Below are 19,798 nucleotides of genomic sequence, written 5' to 3'. Positions count from 1 at the left end.
GCGGCGGCGGAAGCGGCCGATGGCGGGGATGGAGCTGGGAGGTGGCCGGAGCCGGTAAGCGCTGGGCTGGGCAGGGCCGGCTCGGCTCGGCTCGGCTCCTGCCCTTGGGCCGCTGTCGCACCCGTGCCGCGCCGCGCCGCGTTCTCCCCGTCCCGGGGCTGTGTGTCCCGGGGCTCCTCCCGCCCCGGCCCCGGACAGAGCCGGCCCGCAGTGAGGCAAAGCCTCCGTGCGGCACCTCCAGCGGGCGAGGCTGAGCCGAGCTTGGCCATACATAGCGGCTGTGCCGGGGTTCCCGCTCGGGAGCGGCTCCCCGTGCCCGCCGGCCCCGCGGGGAGACGCGCACCTGATGGATGAGAGGCACTTCGCTGTCAAAGTAATTGCAGGGTGCCGTGGTGGGAGATGTTCCCAGGGAAAGCAAATTGATGTGCTTTCTTTATTTTAAAGCCTGGTCAAAACATGCTAAGCATTAATAGAGAAAAAGCACAATAAAATACCAGCCCCCATCCCGCCCATGTAATTCCAGAAACAGGGAATCGCAGAGTAAAACAGGATAAATTTATGTGAAACCCTTTTCATTTATGAGATTTGAGAATGGGTTGACCACTATCTGGTCATGCTTAACAGAAGGTGGTTTTCCTAATTCATTCATTAGAATAGGAAGGTTTTCCTCCATCATTCCTAGTTAGAAGACTAAAAATTCTGATTGTCCTTATAGTTGGAATTGTTATGTTTACAAGTCCACAGGGGCAGTATTACATCCTTGTTAGGGAAAAAAAATAAAAGGAAATAGAGAATGCAATATAAATGTGTTGTGTTGGAATGCAACTTGTCTTTTCAACCTGTTAAGAGGGGATTTTTTCATTTAGTTATTACATTGTATTAAAAACAATACTATGCCAATGTGTCTAATTAATCAGATCCATGGTGGAAATGTATGTAGCTAGAACAGCAACAAATGCCTGACATAATACTAGTACTATATTCTCCCTTTGGAGTTTAGAGGCTGAAGAAACCGAGGTTTTCTTCTACAAATGCTACTGATTTTGTACATGCAATGTGTCTTTTGCATTAGAATCTAATTATTGTGGGAGTTGTCTAAATTAGGGTGCATTTTTTGTGGTTATGGAGTCCAGTTTATTGGCAGCACCATTAGATTTTTGCAGAGGCTCTTTGTGGTAAGCAAATCTCTGTTAAAGTCAGTATTTCAAATGTGGATGGCTGTGTATCTGTTGGTGAGCAATGCTGTGACTCCAGCCAGAAAAATGTCATTAGTGATCAAATTGAAGGTCTAAGCTGAAGTCTGCTTCCTTTGAAAGCTAAAATAAATTGTTAAAAATGTTCTTAATATTTTAAATTAATTTTGTAATTTAATATTCACCTTAGGATTTTATTCCATTATAGGTAATTTAGGTGGTTTTCTAGCATGGACACTGTTGCTAGCCATAGCTGTCATCTTCTGCAGCAGCTACATGAACAGCGCATCCAGGGGCTTCTCTGTGACTGCATGCTGGTGGTCAAGGGTGTCTGCTTCAAAGCACACAAGAATGTGTTGGCTGCTTTCAGTCAATATTTCAGGTATGTGACAGAAAATTCTTCTCTTTAAAAAGTTAGCTAAATGCTGTTGGCTGAGGTTTTCTCTGAGAAGGGTGTTTTTTTCTGTTGGTCGCAGGAACTCTTGGGAGTATAAGGAAAAAGGGGAAATTGTTTGTCCGGAGATGAAGTTGTGTCAAGTATTCACAGTATGCTCTTCTTGATTTACTTGCTTATAGTGCTTCATATAATAGTTTCTGGCATGGACCTGCATTCAGTATTTCTCCAGAAAAAGATAACTGCTTACAAGGAACATAGTAGAGTATATGAACAGAGCCAAATAATGGATAGAATTGATAAAACATTATCCATTTCCAAATAATGGGACTTGTTTGATCAGTCATATTCGAAATAAAATGTGCCAATATAGGTTATTGGTGAATCTCTGCTTACTCAGATTCTTAGAGACAACAACTGTGTTTTACAGGTGGCCCATTGCACCACATCACTGCTTTCTTACTCTTCTGTACTACCCTTAATGGTGCCTCCAAATTTTGGAGGGTGCTGGCTCTCCCAGCTTAGTGTTTTATATTAGTTATGAGTAAGCTGTTAGATCTGGCAGTTTTTACCTTGTTTTTTGAAACATCTCTAAAGCTTGACTGCTAATTCATTTGTAAGAAACCTACTTGAATGTTATGACCAGAGTAAAAAGATAAGAGGTTCCTTTTTCTCCTCCAGAGCTGTACTGCTGATGAAGTGCAATTATGCTCAAAGACCAAATTTTTAAAGTAGTTAAAAAGAACTAAGAGCTCAACTCCTATTAAAGTTCAATAGGATATAAGTGACTAATTAATTTAGGCTCTCAACGCAGATCTGTTCATTGTAGTTCTGGTTTTAATTTAGATAGGATAGTCTAGATTTATGAAGGAATTTGGATGTGGGCACTGGCTTCAGAGTATCCGCTGCATTTGTGAAGTTTCAGCATAGACTCACATTTTAGAGCTCATTGATATCATGCCCTCCTTTAACCAAACCCAAATCTGAGATTTAGCCCACAAAGAGGAACCATTAAGTTTGGGGCATTTTTTAGTGTAGGAAAGTAACTACATAAGAGTGACCTGACCCCTTTTATATGTCATTGTTTACTGTGGAAGTGTCAGGATTTTAATGGGTCTTTGACTGAAAGAGAGTATGAACTCACTTAATCTAGGACTACTTGTGCATGTGAAGAACTACATCTCTGATGCTGAGAATACTTTACATCCAACAGTAAGAACTTTTGTGAATTCATGCATTTTAAGGATTCAATGATGACTCTGTGGGTATTGGTTTTACTGCTGTTTTAGGATTATGTACCTGTACTCTTCATTATCCTTTTACTTGGTTCTTATCCAGTACCAGTAAAAAAGTCCCTTTTTAGATAGGAGAAAATAAATTGAAAATAATGCCATCTTCTTGTTAATATTGCCATGCTCTTGTGTATTTGTGAAGAAAGAACTAGTGGTAAGACCTTTGATAGGCTTACTGATGTTGTTCAATGGACAAGCTCAGTTGCCAGAGGAGAAGAGTTTAGCTGACTTTGAGGTCTGTCTTCTCTGTTTTGCTAGAAAATTTATGTCCTGTTTGATCTGCCATTGATGAAAGGAGAAAAACCATTCTGCGTCAACCAGTTCTGCAAATGTCCATAAATACACCACTGCACCTAATATGTGATGAACAGTGGATAAGAAACCATAAGTACAGGGTGTTACGTGAAAACATTAAAAAATACAGAATTAAAGTTAGGTAAAGGATCATTTGCTTTGATTTATACTTCAAGTGCACTAATGTAGGACTAATATATAAGACAAATCATTGAGCAGTTTTGGGGAATTCATCACCAGAAACAGAGCAATCTTTAGAGTACAAACTTGTTTCATACCAAGCAGCCTATTTGAGATGTATGTATGTTTTTCTTATTGTAGTGTTTGTGAATTATTCGTGTTTGTGTTTGAATATTTGCCTTATTTTATCAGGACCCTTTTCCAGAATTCTTCAGGCCAGAAGAATGATGTGTTTCACTTGGACATCAAAAACGTAGGTGGCATAGGCCAGATCCTGGACTTCATGTACACCTCCCACCTGGATCTTAGTCAGGACAATGTACAAGCTATGCTGGACATTGCACAGTGCCTCCAAGTGCAAAATGTGCTGAACATTTGCCACACCTTTCTAAAGTCTTCCACAGCTGTGGAGCAGGCAGCCAGCATGCCATGCAACAGTGTGTTTTCACTGCAGAACACTCTGGGTACAGATACCAGCTGTGCTGGGGATGCCTATGGGACAAACCTATTGCCTGAGTGCTCAGCTGACAGACAGACTAACAAAGGCTTGGCTGAGCAGAACTCACAGTCTGTGAATCTGCACACCCCATCAGGTGATGGACAGAAACCACCACAAGATTCCTTAGATGGCAGCTGCACAGAGCTCCCATTTAAACAAGCAAATTATTACTATAAATTGCGCAACTTCTACAGCAAACAGTTCTACAAACAAAACGCTTGCTCTGATCATGAGAGAGGAGCAGAACCAGCCTTTTCTTACAGCACATCCACGGAAATAAACACAGTGCAGAGTAATTCTTGCACTGTCAATCACTCTGAGTGTATTCTGGAAACCTCTGAGCATTTACCATCAAACTTCCTGGTTCAGTCTGCAAGTGAAGCTGCTCCAGACCAAAATGCAGAGAGCACGGTTGTGCAGCCCACCAGACAGATGCGGCTGAAAAAGGCAGTGCACCTCAAAAAGTTAAATTTCCTAAGATCTCAGAAATCAGCAGAGCAGCCCCCTGAGCAGCCCCAAAGAGGTGACAGTAGAATAACAGAAGTAATTGAATCTGTGAATGAAAGTGCCACGGACACAACAGATGTTAGAGTTACTGATGAAAAAGAAGCTGAAGATTTAATGAATTCAGAGAATTTTGAACAGACTGTTGAAATGGAAAGATCTCAAGGTCCTTTGGAACAAGAAGGACAATCACAGACTCTTCAGTCACAGAAACAATATACTTGTGAGTTATGTGGGAAGGCTTTCAAACATCCAAGCAATTTGGAGCTACATAAAAGGTCTCATACAGGTACAGTTATCAGTTACTTGGTCTGCAGACCAAATATTTCAGTTACACAGAATATCTTGCAATGTCTCTTGATTTAAGAGGTGCTGGTTAAGGGTCTACTTTCAAAAGGCTGTGGTTTTATTTTGTTGTTTTTTTTTTTTTAATGGATAATCTTACAGAAATAAAGAACTGTAATACCGAATTTTGCTGGGAATTGTAGAAAAGATTTCTATGTATTTGAGGCTTTGGGTGCTTTTTCAAAGAACATCGTGTGAATTTGATGAAAATGAAATTTCAATGAAAATTTTATTTTTGTCCTGCATTTAGATGAGTCATTTCTAGTCAGTTTGTCAGGTGGCCCAGATGTTTGAGCCAGATGACAACAAAAGGTGCAAACAAGTAAATGGTAATATAAGTGTACTAGAATATGTTTGTTCTCTCTGGTCATATATTCATTGTAAGATGCAAGTAATTGGGGCTTGGTAGTAATTTTTTCTTAACCTGTATAAATATGCCTTATAACAACTTTAATTGTGTTTACCTACAGAATAAGGCTCTTGCAGGCTGCAGAGTAAATTGGGAATTTTGAATTAATGTACTTTGTTTTAAAAACTCACAGGTAATATTTTTAAACCTAACATAGATTTATTTCTAAGTATCTTTTTATTCTAGTGAAAAACAAGCCTTAGTTTAACTGCAAATTATTTAATTTGTCTGTTCAATTTAATGACCATGTCCTTTTATTAGATATGCTTCTTTAGAAGAGTTTTTAAAAATTACCTTGGCTAGGCAGGTAACACCATTGATTCAAACTCCTTGAGATGGTATTACTCCTGGTTAAGCTGTTGAATATTTTTTGTTTTTCTTTTTCCCTGTATTAAATATACAAATGCATCTCTCTCAATTTTGTCAAATAAACATCATTTTGAAATGATCATGTATTGGTACTTTGACACTAAATATGAAACTCTGTTAGCAGACATTAATTTTTGTCAACTGATCCTTAGAATTAAAAGTTTCTTCTTCTATTTTATTAATGGAAAAATCTTCCCAGAACCTGAAATATGAACATTTTGCATTAGCTTCCTGAAGTTTTCAATTGTTAGCTTTAACTGCTTGTATATGTTCATGTTGCTAAGACTTTTTCTAAAATTTGTTCTCCTGTGGAAGAGTTGCATATGTCTCTTACTCAGATCCTCTTTTTGCCTTGTATTTTTTTGAATCTTACCTGGTTTGACCTGGTATCATCCGGTCTATTTTAATATCCTAGATTTTCAGGAAAACAGATGATCAGATAGAAGACAAGAGCATCTAGAAAAGTCCCAGCTAACTGCAGTAACATGTTAGTTTGTGCTAGAGAGACCCCAGCATTCAGGAATTCTCAGCTGCTTTTCACATACCATCTTCTTCCAGTAGTTTTCAAAAATTCCAGACTTGAATGCTAGTTAATAAAGCATTAGCATTCTTGTATGGATGTGCTAAGATGACAAAAGTGTAAGAGCCTAAGTTTAACAAATATCAAGCACATCAAAGGATGGAAAAACTGAAGAAAGGATATGACTAGAAATGCTTGTTTGCTTCCTTCTTATTTTTGGGAATTACTCCCTGTTATTTGCCTGTTATTCATGTTAATTCTTTTTTTAAAATACCCAACTAGTGCAAAAAGAGTGTTTGGGAAATTGCAGTGGATGGTGAGTAGGATGTTGATATTGGAAAGACCTGTAGCAGAAGGTACAGGGCACATCTGTGTTGTTACTGTTAGGTACACTGGTAGTTAAGTAATAGAAGTGTATGCTAAACGCCATTTCTATGCATCTGCCACTTCAGAAAGGATAGCAGATTTCTAGCTATCAATTTTATTTAAAAACATTAATTTTCTAGAGCTAAGCAGAAGGGTTAGCAGGCATTTAAGTCTTACAGGGCTCACTGAAAGCCCTCCAAGTACAGCTTTCTGAAGAGATGGAGGAAGCTGATATGGACATGTCACAGTAGCAAACCTTTTTTTAACTCAAAAATGACAATTCTTTCAACACAAGTGCTGTGGTGGTCTGGTTGTCAAGAAAAAGCATGTGTGAAATTCTCTGCCCCTGAACACTAGGAACTACTAAAGAATTTACAGGTTAGCATGGGTGCATTGATGAGCTTTCTATGTGAAGGCAGCCAGACTGTGTTCAACAGTCATTGTGCTGGCATGTCTGACTGTTTTATTTGTATTATTATCATGAACATTTAAAGGAATCTCTGAACAGAGCTTACTGCACTGACTTTGGTTGATTTTGACTGAATGTTATAATTTGTTCTTTATTATTATATTGACTTGTCTGAAAAAAAGGAAGCAAGTCTATCTCTTTTATATAGACCATACCTGTCCAGAAACATCCAGTGGTTTTGTTGGGGTATTTTATGTATTTTCAGGCAACATCTCAAAAGAGCAACCCAAAACAAACTTGGGCCCATGGAAAGAACTCTTGGCAGGATGGAACAGGAGCAGAGTAGCGCTGCCATGTAATACAATACCTTGTTGATCCTCAACCTTTTCATTCTGGGTTTTGCTTAAGCCACTTCCAGCATTCCTTGCCTTAGAGAGTACAGCTCCTCACCTTTGTGATCTCATCAGGAACACCACTTCTGCCTCCATGCCTTTCTCCTCTGGAGCTGACACAACACTGCTCTGATCACTGTTGTGTACTTTATCTTCACCTCTTCTTGCAGAATGTTGAACAAGAAGGGATGAAACAGAAGGTAGAAAGCACATGGCAGCTGAAGGGTTAAAAGTAAAGTCCCCTGCATTAAGCACTGTCTAAATTGTAGTCAGTTACTACTTTGCCCCAGTTTTTCTCTATTGCTGCTGATCCAGCCATGTATCCCACTATTGTGTACTTTGTCTTCTTGCAGGGTGTTGAACAAGAAGGATGCAATCCTGGTGTTCTCAGATGAGGTTTTTGGTTTGGAATTTATTGACAGTTGTAGAATCATAGACTAATTTAGATTGCCTTGGGTCTCCTGAGGTAATCTGCTCCAGGTTCCAGCTCAAGGCACATCAAATTAGATCAGGTTGTTTTCCTCATGACCTTGTGTAGTGAACATTTTGGACATCTCCAGAGACAGAGTTTCCACAACCTCTCCAGACAGTCACTCCCAGTGTCTGACCACCATCATGGGGTAAAATATTATTTTCATGTATCTAATTGGAATTTGTCATGGTCAAACTTGCATCTGTTGCCTCTTTTCCCAAGACTGTATACCAGGAACAACCTGCTTGCATCTGCCCTCCCAAGCCTGTAGCCAGCAGTAAGATTTCCTGTGTGCCTTCTTTTCTTAAGGCTCCAGATATGGTCTTACCAGTGACAGGCAGAGAAGAAGAGTCTTCAGTTTATTAGCTGCACTCTTACTAATACACCCTCAGGTCCAGTGAGGCTAATTGCCTCTGAGCAATAGGTTACTTGATAAGCCCAGTGGAGTTCTATGCAAGTGCAAAATTGTTGTCCAAAAAGTCATTTGATGTTTCTTTTTCAAAAAAACCCTGTTTGTTTTATCTTGTGGGGGGAAAACCTCCAATTGTTTGTACATCAGTACAGTTAGAATGAGGCTGCATGTAGCCTACAATAATTGTTTGGAGAAATTTGAGCCTCCAATTCCTCCCCTCTCCCTCTAGTCATTTCAGAGTGGATTCCTGTTCAGATACTATTCTTTTGGTCTCCAGTGACTTCTTTTTTGTACGTAATTTCTGCAAAAATTGCTTCCTATTGTTTTTTTATCCTCCATTTCATATTATCTTGATGCTTTTATGGCTTTCAGAATCCTTCCCAATTGCTACAGATCTGGCTCCCTGTTGGTTTCATTCACATTTGTGTTGTCAGCATCAGAATTTTTAGTATTTTGCAAGTTTAAAATCATAATGAAATCAAGCCTCAGGGCTCTTCAGAGTTGAGTGACTTTATAGTTGATTTACTGGTTTCATAATTTTTATCTTTAATTGAAAGAAAGCTTTAATAAAACTGCAAGATTTCCATTCTTCATTAAGCAGACAAAGTAGGTAAAGCCTCGAGCTGTCATACTAACTGCAAGGTTGCAATCTGTGAAGCAACATAACTGTGTGTTTACTCTGTGGTTTGAATCTAAAGAGAATTGCATTTAGTCCTTGATCTTAAAATATGTTGGAAGAACTTCATCTGTATTTGGCAGGAGGAAAGGGAAATGGAATTCCCACACCTGGATGTGGTAGATGTTGCTTGTAACATTTCCAAGGATGGAGGAAAAATATTGATGTAAAGAATACTTAATGGAAGAGAAGCCAAGAGGTGTTCTGTAAAGTCAGGAAAATTAAAATTAAAGAAGTAAATAAAAATCTTTGTACAGATTTTTTTAATCGTGATCAAGATGAAACACAGCTTAAGATCTCTTTTTTTCCCTTTGGAAATATTCTGTTTTCAAAATCATATGGATTTACACTTGTTTTGTTGCCCTGCACATGTGCCCTGCACAAATGTCCTTTAAATGTGCAGTTAGACTCATGAAAGATGATGATAAGTGTGACTGCCATGGAATGAATGGAATTTGAGCATCATTTTTGGTTTTAAAATTCTAAAAGATGAATTCTAAAATTTTATCAACAGTATAAAAACTAGGAAACCAGGAACTAAGCAGGAGGAATTAAAAAACACCTAAATGAAGTACTATAGAGGAGAAAAAGTTTTTACTAAAACATATTTGTCTTAAATTAACAGCAAGAGAATTGTTGTACAGTCACATTCTAGATTGAGAGTCAAGTTATTTTGGAAAGCTAAAGTGGGCTGCATCAGTTTTTACTAAAGTTGCTAATCTGTTTTTAGAGATTCAAGGATAACAGTTTTACATGTATAAATTCAGAATTTTGGAGCAAAATACTTGGGTAATCTTCAGGTACTTCTATATAGGATGAGAATTTGAAGGCAAATATATATATTTTCTGGAACTGAACAGCTATGTGCTGAGCAGAGATATATGGTAGACATTAAAACCAGGAAACACAATTCTTCAAATTAGCTTCCCTTTAGTCCTCCTTCTTTTTAAGAATGTGCAAGTGAAAAAACAAGTGCCCTTCCCATCACTGTTGTTGCTGGGCCTTGTCTTCTATTCTGTTTTTCCTGGTGTTATGATACTCCTTTCATTTAGAATCAAAGTATTTTTAAAATATTAAAACCTGCGCCCATTCATATCAAAACTCTTCTACTTGTTTTGAAAGATAAATTCTGTGCAAGTCTGCCTTACAAACTCAGCTGTATTTCCCTCTTGAATTTACCCTTAAATAGATGGGTAAGTATCCTTTTGGAGATATTTTTTACTCTTACATTACATGTTTTAAAAGGAAGTGTACCAATTTTAAACATTTCTGTTCTACTGCAACTATTAGAATTATTACTATGTTTCTTCTTTTAGGTGAGAAACCTTTTGAATGTAACATTTGTGGGAAACACTTCTCACAGGTGGGAATATTTTATATATTATGGTACTTACACTTGAAATGCATCTCTGTGTTGATTCAAAAGTCTTGGGTTTAAGATTAGATTTTTTTTTTGTTCAAAGACACAATTCACTCTAGGGATAAATTATTAAAATGTCTTATATGAAAAAAACATGTTGAATGTTTTAGATGTCTTTGATTCTGTCTGCTCTCAGTAGATGTGTTATGTATTTTACATTCAAGTGAATGTTTATGTATACAGAGCCACAGCCATATTTGAAATACGAAGAACATTAATTTCCAGACTGTTCTTTTGCTTTATGCTTAAAGGTATTTTGTGAATAGCATTTTTACAGTGTCTAAAAAAAGTGCAGATTCAAGTTTTATGTAATGTATTCACAATACAGTTTCATCTTCCTAAATGGCATAAATGATTAAGTAGATTTGAGTCAGATAAAAAGAATTTGTATCCATATACGTGGGCTCAGTTTCTTTCAGTGAGAAAGAAACCACTACCTGTTGGAAGTGACAAAGCTCAGCTATGATTTAAAAAAAGCTTCTTGTGAAATTCCATACTTACATACAGGGCCTAAGCTTTAGCTGCTTTATTGGCCCTCCAGTTGTTGCTATTTTGGGTGCAACAACTAATTTGTATTTCTACAAGGTTGGTGCCTAGTTGTCTCACATTTCCAAAATGTCTATTTCCTTTCTGATTTCGTGGTTGAGAGGTGCACATGTAAGAACAGCAGACAATAAACAGGTGCATATTTTTATACTAAGATTACATAATTATGGTTGAATAGCTTTGGCATTTCTTATGGGTGCTGGTTTAAGTATTAGAGCTGTGTGCTTTTAGCCTACCCACCCACCACTGGTTGTGCTGCTCTTGCTTCAGTTTCACAGCCCACCATGGGCCTTGTTTGACCCATGAATCTGATGCCTTTGTGTCCTACACCTCGTTGCCAAATATGAATATAAGACTGCATCCAGTGAACAATACTGTTTCATCATGCTTATTGGACAATTTTCAGCAAAACTGGGCATGATTTTTTTTAGGCAAAGAGCAGCATTTTCATTCATTTTGATGGCTGAACTTCCAGCTATTAAAAGAAAAACATGGATATTTCTAATTCCATTAAAAGTACTTTTGGCAAATAGAGTGGTATTTTGTACTACTACAGTGGGGGAAGAGGTGGGAAGTGTCACACAGTGTTTGACAGGCATGACAGACTCCTCATGCAGTGTGCTTTGCTCCTCTAATTACAGAAACAAACAAAACCCCTGACAAAGCTGGAAATTTCTGCCTTTTAATTAAACCCTCCCACACAGCTTCCCTTCCCTCCCTGTGACCTGACTGGCCTGAAGGGGCAGGCAGATACGTGTTCATGGACAATCCCTACACATCAGCACAGAGCCAGAGCACTCAGCCTCTGGGCTGCAGCTCTTTCTCTGCTCATAGAGGGGTCTGAGCTACTTGCAATAAGATTCCACTCACCAGAAAGTAAGATGCAAGGATAATTACTATCTACTTTTTGCTTAAAATACCATCTCCGATCTTGTCCTTTATCTCCTCTGTCTGCAGGCACAGAAATAGAAACACTTTTCTTATTTAAGCCTTCATGTTCTGTGCCTGTGAGACAGTGCAGCTGTTGGGCCTGGTGGGATGTCTGCCCCTGCTGAATGTAGCTGATGGGCTGTGTGTTGGAGTGTGGAGCAGAAAATGAAAGTAGGGGAAATTGATGTGGGAACTCATAGTTGGGAACAAACAGCCATCAAAGTCTTTGATTTTTGAGGAAAACATTCTTTTTTACTTCCAAGCCTTCATCTTCCCTTATTGCTTGTACACAGCTTGTTGTGATGTGAGCCCTCTCTGGCAGGTGATCCAGGATATTGTGTTTCACCTCCTCCTGCAGAGATTCTTTTGGGGGCCCAGGTGTATAAGGTGCTTCACTTTGAAAGCTTGCCATTTATAAAAGGACTAAGTCTGGTCCAAATTTAGGAGGAAGTCTATGCAACCATTTCAAGGATTCTTCTGAACATTTTTTTTCTTTCACTGAAATGCAAGCAGAAATCCCCTTAGTTTTTTTTCCATTGGGATGGCATGTGATGCTTTAACCAAGGTTGTGTGCCTGCTTTAAGGCTTAAGAAAGAATACAAGCTATTGATGTTTTTACCGTTTTTTGTCTTAGCACAGATAGTAACAAACTTTGCCCTCATTAGGAGGAAAGGACATATGCTTGTAATAAAGAAATGGATCTACTTGCTGCTTTCTGTAAAATGTTTTTATTCTTACTTTATATGCCTTTGTGGGAAGTTGTTGTTGCACTTAAAATTCACCCTTTGTCTTTATCTGGAATAACTTTCAAATGCCCCTGATGGGGTTGGTTTGTGACATGGATAGAAGTAAAGGTGCTGTCTTTTTTTCCGTATGTTTTTCTTAAATGCACTGTGATATAAAATCCCTTGTCTTTGAAAAGCAAAAATTATTCCATTATTCATCTTCTTCTTCCCCAGAAATAAGTACCTAATGCCTCTCCTTGAGTAGATTTCAGTATTAGAAAGTTTGGCCTTAGAAAACAGTTGTTCAGTCACACTGTTTGAAAAAGTGTACAGGGATTAAAGAAAGCTCTTTCAGAGTTCACACATTGATCCATTCAATACTGTCCTCTGTGTGTGTGTGTGTGTGTGTGTGTGTGTTTGTAGGATATTATACAGTCTGATTACAGTGATAGATCATAACAGGTAATTTGTTGTCTAAATGGGTCAGAAGGAATTGGAGTCTAATTTTTGTTATCTTACTGTGACTGACGAGGACATGATAATCTTTGCATCCCAAATTTTCTTTCCCATTGTAAAGGACTTGATGTTTCCTTAGATAAATAAAAACCAGGCAATTAATCAATCAGAGGTTTAAAAACTGACTGTGGAAGTGTGCACCATGTATGGAACATCTGCAGCTCTTCTACAAGGTGTGTTGTGTGCTTTGAGAGCTGGACTCAGTGGAGTAGCCATTGACAAGGACTGGTGGCTTTAAAACATTTCAAAAAAAGTTGGACTCAGTAAGAAGATTTTACCTAGTAATTGGCTGGCTGGCTGGCTGGACTAGCAACTAGCATGATTTTTAGAGGATTGAGAGAGGAAAGATATGTAACAAAATGGTTAGCAGTAGTCCCATTTGTTCTTTTCTGTACTTACTATTCTGTTTTATTTAGGTATGAGTAAATAATTTCAGGTTTGGAGCATCTGAGTATTTTATGGATAGAAAAATGCTCACCCTATTCTTTTCTTTTTAACCACCTGGTAGGTGAATTCAGACATCCTTGTGTAACAATATTTTATTTGTAGGACAGGGAAAGTGAGACTGACATGAACCATATTGCTAGTAAGTTAGTAAGTTTTCTTTTTCACTGCATTCTAGATAGTGTAGTCTTCATTTATAATTGGATCTGCTTTCAATTATAGGTCTTTCTTTTCTCTTAGCATTTGATTTCAGGCTTCTTGTTTTTATTTTTTTCCCTATTCTTGTCAATGGATAATTGCATACAAAAACAATTTGAAGTACATGGTAGTCTGTCTTTACTAGATAAGAATGCTTGAGTTCATACATGCTTTGTAGTCTTCACTGCCTTAGAAGTAGGAATAAAAAGCCAGTCTCATAGTTCCCATCATTATTTTTTTTAATCTGTATACAGCAACAGGCAAGCTGAATTTAAATATTTAAATGTTTAAATTGCTCTCCCTTCAGGCAGGTAATCTCCAGACACATTTACGTCGACATTCTGGTGAGAAGCCATACATTTGTGAAATCTGTGGCAAAAGGTGAGTAGAATTGTTCATCTTAGTAAAGTTAACATGAAAGAATTTGTTTATGTTTTCTGCTGCTCTTCATGATAAACTACAAGCCAAGTGCTAAGGCAGCATGCTGCTCAGTTCTGTTTAGAAGATGCTGGTTTAAACATGTGCTGGTGGGATTAAAATACATAAATGTTTGCAATTGACTTGTTGTAAGATAATCAGTGTCACCAGAGCTTGTGGTCTAAGTTTTTTGTGTATTGGTATGTAGGTAAGAATAGCATGGAGTGTATTTTGTTGTGTTATATGTATTGTGTTGTATATTGTTGTGTGTATTTTGAATAGTGTGAGTCACAATCAATCATGTGGGTTTGTACCTTTCCCTCACATTTTTGTCATTATTTGGTGATACTTTCTTTTTTTATGTTTTATGAAATTCTGAAGTATGGGAAATTTGGCAAATTTAAGCAAAGCATTAAATGATTCTGCTAGCTAACAGGTGACAGAAAATACACTAATGCAGGAATAGCATAAAATGCAGAATGAATTAGTAACATTAATGGTAAAAATATTTGGAGTTTTTTTCCTTGCATAAATTTAATTGGGCACTGTCAGTTTTCTTAATTGCATCAGTTAATCTGTATTTTAGGTCATAGTCCTTGTTCAGAACATCAGGCATTCATTCAAGCCAATTTCCATATGATAGTTTAGGGAAGTAAGGGCTTTATAAAGACACTGATTGGGTTTCTGTCTTGTGTTGCAGATTTGCTGCTTCTGGTGATGTTCAGCGTCATATAATTATTCATTCTGGAGAAAAACCTCACCTGTGTGATATCTGTGGCAGAGGTGTGTAAGAACCAAAGCTTCTGTCTCAGGCTTTTTGACTGAAAAGTGAGGAATCATTTTAATCTCAGAGCCTGTCATATTCTTCTAGGTTTCAGTAACTTCAGTAATTTAAAGGAGCACAAAAAGACCCATACAGCAGATAAAGTATTCACCTGTGATGAATGTGGGAAGTCATTTAATATGCAACGAAAATTGGTCAAGCACAGGATAAGGCACACTGGAGAGAGACCATACAGCTGTTCAGCTTGTGGTAAGGTTCACTGTGCATTGCTTGGTTGTGTCTTTGCTTTCCAAATGATGAGTAAAAGTTCCTTTGTCAGCAGAGTAACAATTAATCAAAACTATTTTAAGTTGAAATACCATGTTGTGAAAGTCAGTCACAAAATTTTCTCTTGCATGTTTCATAGTCTTTCATTTGGTGTAATAAACTCCTTTATTGTAAGTTTAAAAGAGAATTTCAGTTGAAAATTAGAGAAAGGAATTAGGAAAGTAAGAGGAATCAACATTGTGTGTGTTTGCCAATGTGTTTGCTACAGGGCTGTTCAGAGTAGCTGCTTCAAAATTAGATTTCTTTTCAGAATAGTCCTTTTGATGGGAAGTTAGGATTGACATAATTTGGCTATTGATGGAGTCTTTTATTTTTCCAGTTGCATACCATTTGATTTTAACTCCATTCACCCATAGAGTCTGATAATAACAACCTTTTGCTACTTTGCTTCAGCGTCTGGAAATAAAATCAAAACATGATCAATATTTCAGAACACTCATTTTCAAAATCTTTTAGATAGGCCATACTGCCAAGAGGTCTGAAAATGTCTTTTGATCAGGTACATCTTGATCTCATAGGTTACTTGGGATCCTGCACAGTTTGTTGGTGGTTTTTTGGCCATTATGTGTTATTTAGACAGAATTTCATTCATGTTCTGAGGAATCAGCTTCACAGGAGGGTAACGTCCTATGTTCAAATCCAGCTGCAGTATGTTTTATTTGCACTGTCTTAAGGCACAAGAAAAAGTCAATACTGTCAGGAGGCCTTGCATCAGAATGAGGAAATAGATACACAGGATACAAAAGTAAAAACAGTTGTGTTGCTGCTATTAAACAGGCTTGTTTTCATTTTGTCTTGTAGTGGTCTTCTGAATATTTTTGATTTGTGCAAAGAGGATCTGGTGAAGCATTAAGAAATCATTCACATTATGCAAAACATCCAGATGTATTACTCCAGTAATTTTTAATCTTATCATAACTGTTTAATACCAGTGTCTGTTAAATGGTTCTGAAGAGAAATCTGTGCAGCAAAATAAAAAGTATGCTGCTGAAAATTGAGACTGCAGTTGTATTGGGCAGTCATTTAAAATGATTCATTTTAGATGGTCCTTGCAAAATAAATGAGATAAAAATTACAAGCTTTCTTTTAGTATTTTAAAGAATGTGAGGTGTCTCAATCTTGTGGCAGTTCTGGAAATTAATTGTCTCTTTTTCTGCTTGTTCTCCTACACTTTGCCGAGGTTCAGACTCTTTTCTTAGCAATATGGTGATTGAGCTTATTTGAGTCTGTAGCTTTGAAGATAGACCAACAGTTGAATATTTTTCTGTGTTCTAATATTTACAGCAATAAAAAATTATAGTTCTCACACATTCTTTGGCCAGAATGTAAAAAAGGACTGCTGCAAGTAAACAAAAAAGCTAACTGTCAGCAGTTTGAGAGTAGTTCCTCGGTAATGAACAAACCATTTCTTTCTATAATGCAGCTCTCACTTGAAGAATATATTTAGAACTTATCAGCATACTGTTTTTCCAGACAGACAAATTAAATTGATAGTTTAATTTATTTTTTTCTCTGTTAACAGAGAAATTCTGTTAATTTATTTTTTTCTTTGAGACAAACTGAGAGCACTCACAGTTTTCAAGTACTAATGGATATTCCTGTCTCTGGAGACAAAAACTAAACCCATTCATTGGGAAACACAAGTTAGACAATCAGATCAAGAAGAAGAAACAAGTTAGTGGAATTGTAAAAATAGATGGAACTTGTTTGAACCTGTTCTAGATAAGTGATGGGACATACGATACTTTATTGCTTGATAGTTTTTGTAATTAAAATGTCAGAGCCCAGGAAATTCCTCTGACTGCCCTGGAGGACTGGAGACCCTGCCAGGGGGCTCGGAGACCTCGACACAGAGCCCAAGACCACCCGTGCCTTTGATTTTGACCCGTGGAAAAAACTACCAACCTTATATGAGGATCTGCAAGCCACAAAAGTTTGAGTAGAATGATAGCAAATTTATCACAGGGTGAAAATGTAGATTTTTGGGGATTTTAGAACGGGGGTTCAGGAGGCAAGATGGAGGAATCTGGGCATGTCCAGTCTTTCTTCTTCTTCTTCTTGGCCTCCATCTTCTATGACGGTGGCACTTTTGGATTGGTTTAGGGTAGAGACAAGCTTTCTAACACAGGTGATAGGTATTGGGAAATTATTGTAAATAATGTACAGGTAGTTTTTAGTATAAAAGGCAACACTGCCTCCAAGGGTGGTGAACAGACCTCAGCAGGCCAGAGAAAGAATGTTATAGATAAGAAATAAAAAACAACCTCGAGAGCCAGAACAGACGAATCCTGACTCCTTCTTTGACTGCTGGGCTGGGAGAAGGGACTTGTATGTATCTCGGGGTCGCTCTGACCAGCGGAAATCCCAAGACTAAAGCATGTGTACTCATTCGTGCTGGGAGCAGTGTGTGACCCTGTCCTGGTCCCTTGCAGGGAAGTGTTTTGCGGGCTCTGGTGACCTGCGGCGGCACGTGCGGACGCACACGGGCGAGAAGCCCTACACGTGCGAGACATGCAACAAGTGCTTCACGCGCTCGGCCGTGCTGCGGCGGCACAGCAAGGTGCACTGCAGGGCCCTCGAGGAGCTCACCCAAGGGATGGAAACGCCCGACCTGGACAAGTCCCAGAGCTCTGACTCCTTTGGCCCGGAGATGTCTGTCACATTGTTACCAGTGTCTGTTAAATTTCCCATTCATCCCGCTGGAAGCTCCCCTGAATTCGACAGTTCCGCGGATTCTTACTGTAAGCTGCGATCCATGATCCAGCACCACGACTCGGCAAACGCAGAGAAACTCGGTGTGGATTCTGGCAAGGCGCTGAAAGGCCAGGCCCAGCCGGCCCCAGCGGCACCCCCAGCGTACGCTTACCCCGAGGTGGAGGTGCCTGCAGCAGAGCAGCCCCTGCAGGCCGAGGGCATGGCCCTGGTCCGCCCCTCCGTGCCCGGCCTGGAGGCCGAGCCCCTGGGCGGCCGCGCCTCCTCTGCCGCCTACAAGAGCAACGAGGGCCCCTTCTTCTCCAGCATGACCCTCTGGGGCTTGGCCATGAAAACCCTGCAAAATGAAAGTGAGTTGGAACAATGAGGGCTCAGCTGGCTGTACCAAAACTTCTCAGAGGTGGTTCATGTGGCTGCAGTTGCCCTGCAGCACGGTCAGTTTTTAGGCCAGGTGTCTTGGACACTGACAGGAATCAGAGTGCTTGTTCCCAGAACCACATGTAGGCTGCCTTTATTTACACTGCTTCTCAGCAAAGTTTAAATGCACTGTTGGGGACCTTTGTTGTTCTGTGACTGCACTGTGTAGCCATGATTTACTAAAATTTGCCACCAACTAAATTTACCATTTAACTTGGAATTTTTTTACCTAAAAATTGAGGAAAGGATGGCCAGTGTCTAAGTTCATGATATGGGTACAGTTCCAAGCATAGGTCATCAGAGCTGTGTGATAGTGTAGATATGACAGGAGGAAAATGCTTAACCAATCTCTAGTGAACTTGAGTTTCAGTAGTGGCTCTCTTACCAGTAGGGTCATTGGGTTACAGGACCTGAGCATTGTGACATTGAATTTAAATAGTAAATACTGGGCAATATTTGTGATAGTGCAAAGTAACTGTATATCTAGAAACTTTATTTTTTTACAATAAAACCTTTTTTTTAGTATTTTATAAATTGTTTTGCGGAGCAGATTATTTGTAAAATGAAGGCAAAGATCAAGTTGTGAATAAAGAGAAATTGTTTTATACTGCTTGATGTATTTTGTCTTTCTAAGGATTTTCAGTAGTTCTATCTATTCCAGGTATCTTTGCAATGCTAAAGAGGGTGCCATCACAAGAAGAGCTGCACTATAAAATAAATGCAATCAATACACCAGTAAGTTGTCTTGCACTTGAATGAGTATAAGACATTGGCTGATTAATGGAATAAATAGACTGTCACAGGATAGAAACATTGCTTAGAAAGGCCTTTTTCTGCTTTAGTGCTTTGAATAGTTGCTGCATTTCAAACTGCTTGCTACAGATACTTTTTAACATTCTGTGGAAATTTAAAGTTTGGAAAATACAGTATTCTTCTATCTTTTTAAGGTGTTTTTCCCTCCAAGAATTCAAAACTAGTTGTTACATCTCTTGTTGTGTTAACCACCATACACTACAGTTTGGGGCTTCACTTCCTGGCTTCCTTTACTTGGTCCCTGCACCTTCCTGAACTGCTTTCAACCTGAGTTCAAATGAGAGAATGTTTCTGGCCAGAGTGCAGCACACCTTCAAACAAAAGGGGCAGCCCATTGCAGTGTCTGTGTGAGTCTCAAAAGATACACATTTCTCTCAATAGTCATTTAATGTTGAAAAAAACTTTTTTACTACCTTGAGACCAGTTTAAAAAAAATGAGCTGCACTGGAGAGCAAGTTGGGATTTTTTTTCACCTTTCTTTTCTTGTAGTGCACATGTACTAGAAAACTTAAAACCACTATTTTTCCAGCCAGTGAAATCAAAACAACAAAGCAGGGTGTGTGTGTTAAAAATAGCACATAGTCTAGCTGAGCGCAGTCCCACATAGATTAAGCAGGGAACACTTTCTACAGGTGAACCCTGAGCTCTCCCCTCATTCTTTTACATTGTTTGCTTTGGAACACTGCAGTTCCCTGTGGGAATTGCCCATGTGAATTCTACAGTCCAGGTATTACAGTTCTGACCACGTGTGCTCGTGCTCACTCTCACTCTGCTTTCTTTGCACTGCTGCCTGAGGCAAAATGTGGGTATGTGCCAGTCACCA

General features: G+C 38.7%; 1 protein-coding gene across 1 annotated transcript; it reads left to right on the top strand.

Moving 5' to 3' along the window:
• Window positions 1-18: 18 nt before the first annotated feature.
• On the top strand, window positions 19-18,748 carry ZBTB49 (zinc finger and BTB domain containing 49). Its single transcript, XM_058804071.1, has 8 exons — window positions 19-54; window positions 1,402-1,575; window positions 3,546-4,645; window positions 10,043-10,089; window positions 13,813-13,886; window positions 14,623-14,705; window positions 14,794-14,955; window positions 17,466-18,748. Exons 2-8 carry the CDS (start codon window positions 1,424-1,426, stop codon window positions 18,110-18,112), a joined length of 2,265 nt encoding a protein of 754 aa, XP_058660054.1. The 5' UTR covers window positions 19-54; window positions 1,402-1,423; the 3' UTR covers window positions 18,113-18,748.
• The last annotated feature ends 1,050 nt before the right edge of the window (window positions 18,749-19,798 follow it).

This window comes from Ammospiza caudacuta, chromosome 4 (assembly GCF_027887145.1).
Source record: "Ammospiza caudacuta isolate bAmmCau1 chromosome 4, bAmmCau1.pri, whole genome shotgun sequence".
NCBI classification, from domain to species: domain Eukaryota; kingdom Metazoa; phylum Chordata; class Aves; order Passeriformes; family Passerellidae; genus Ammospiza; species Ammospiza caudacuta.
Note: the sequence above shows the minus strand (reverse complement) of the source record. Positions and strands in the feature narration are given on the sequence as shown.

Bases quoted from the DNA above. Each gene is read 5' to 3' on its own strand.
- ZBTB49 (XM_058804071.1), top strand. From the start codon at position 1,424: ATGGACACTGTTGCTAGCCATAGCTGTCATCTTCTGCAGCAGCTACAT. The intron at 10,090-13,812 runs GTGGGAATATTT...CTCTCCCTTCAG, and splicing joins GTGGGAAACACTTCTCACAG to GCAGGTAATCTCCAGACACA. The intron at 14,956-17,465 runs GTAAGGTTCACT...GGTCCCTTGCAG, and splicing joins ATACAGCTGTTCAGCTTGTG to GGAAGTGTTTTGCGGGCTCT.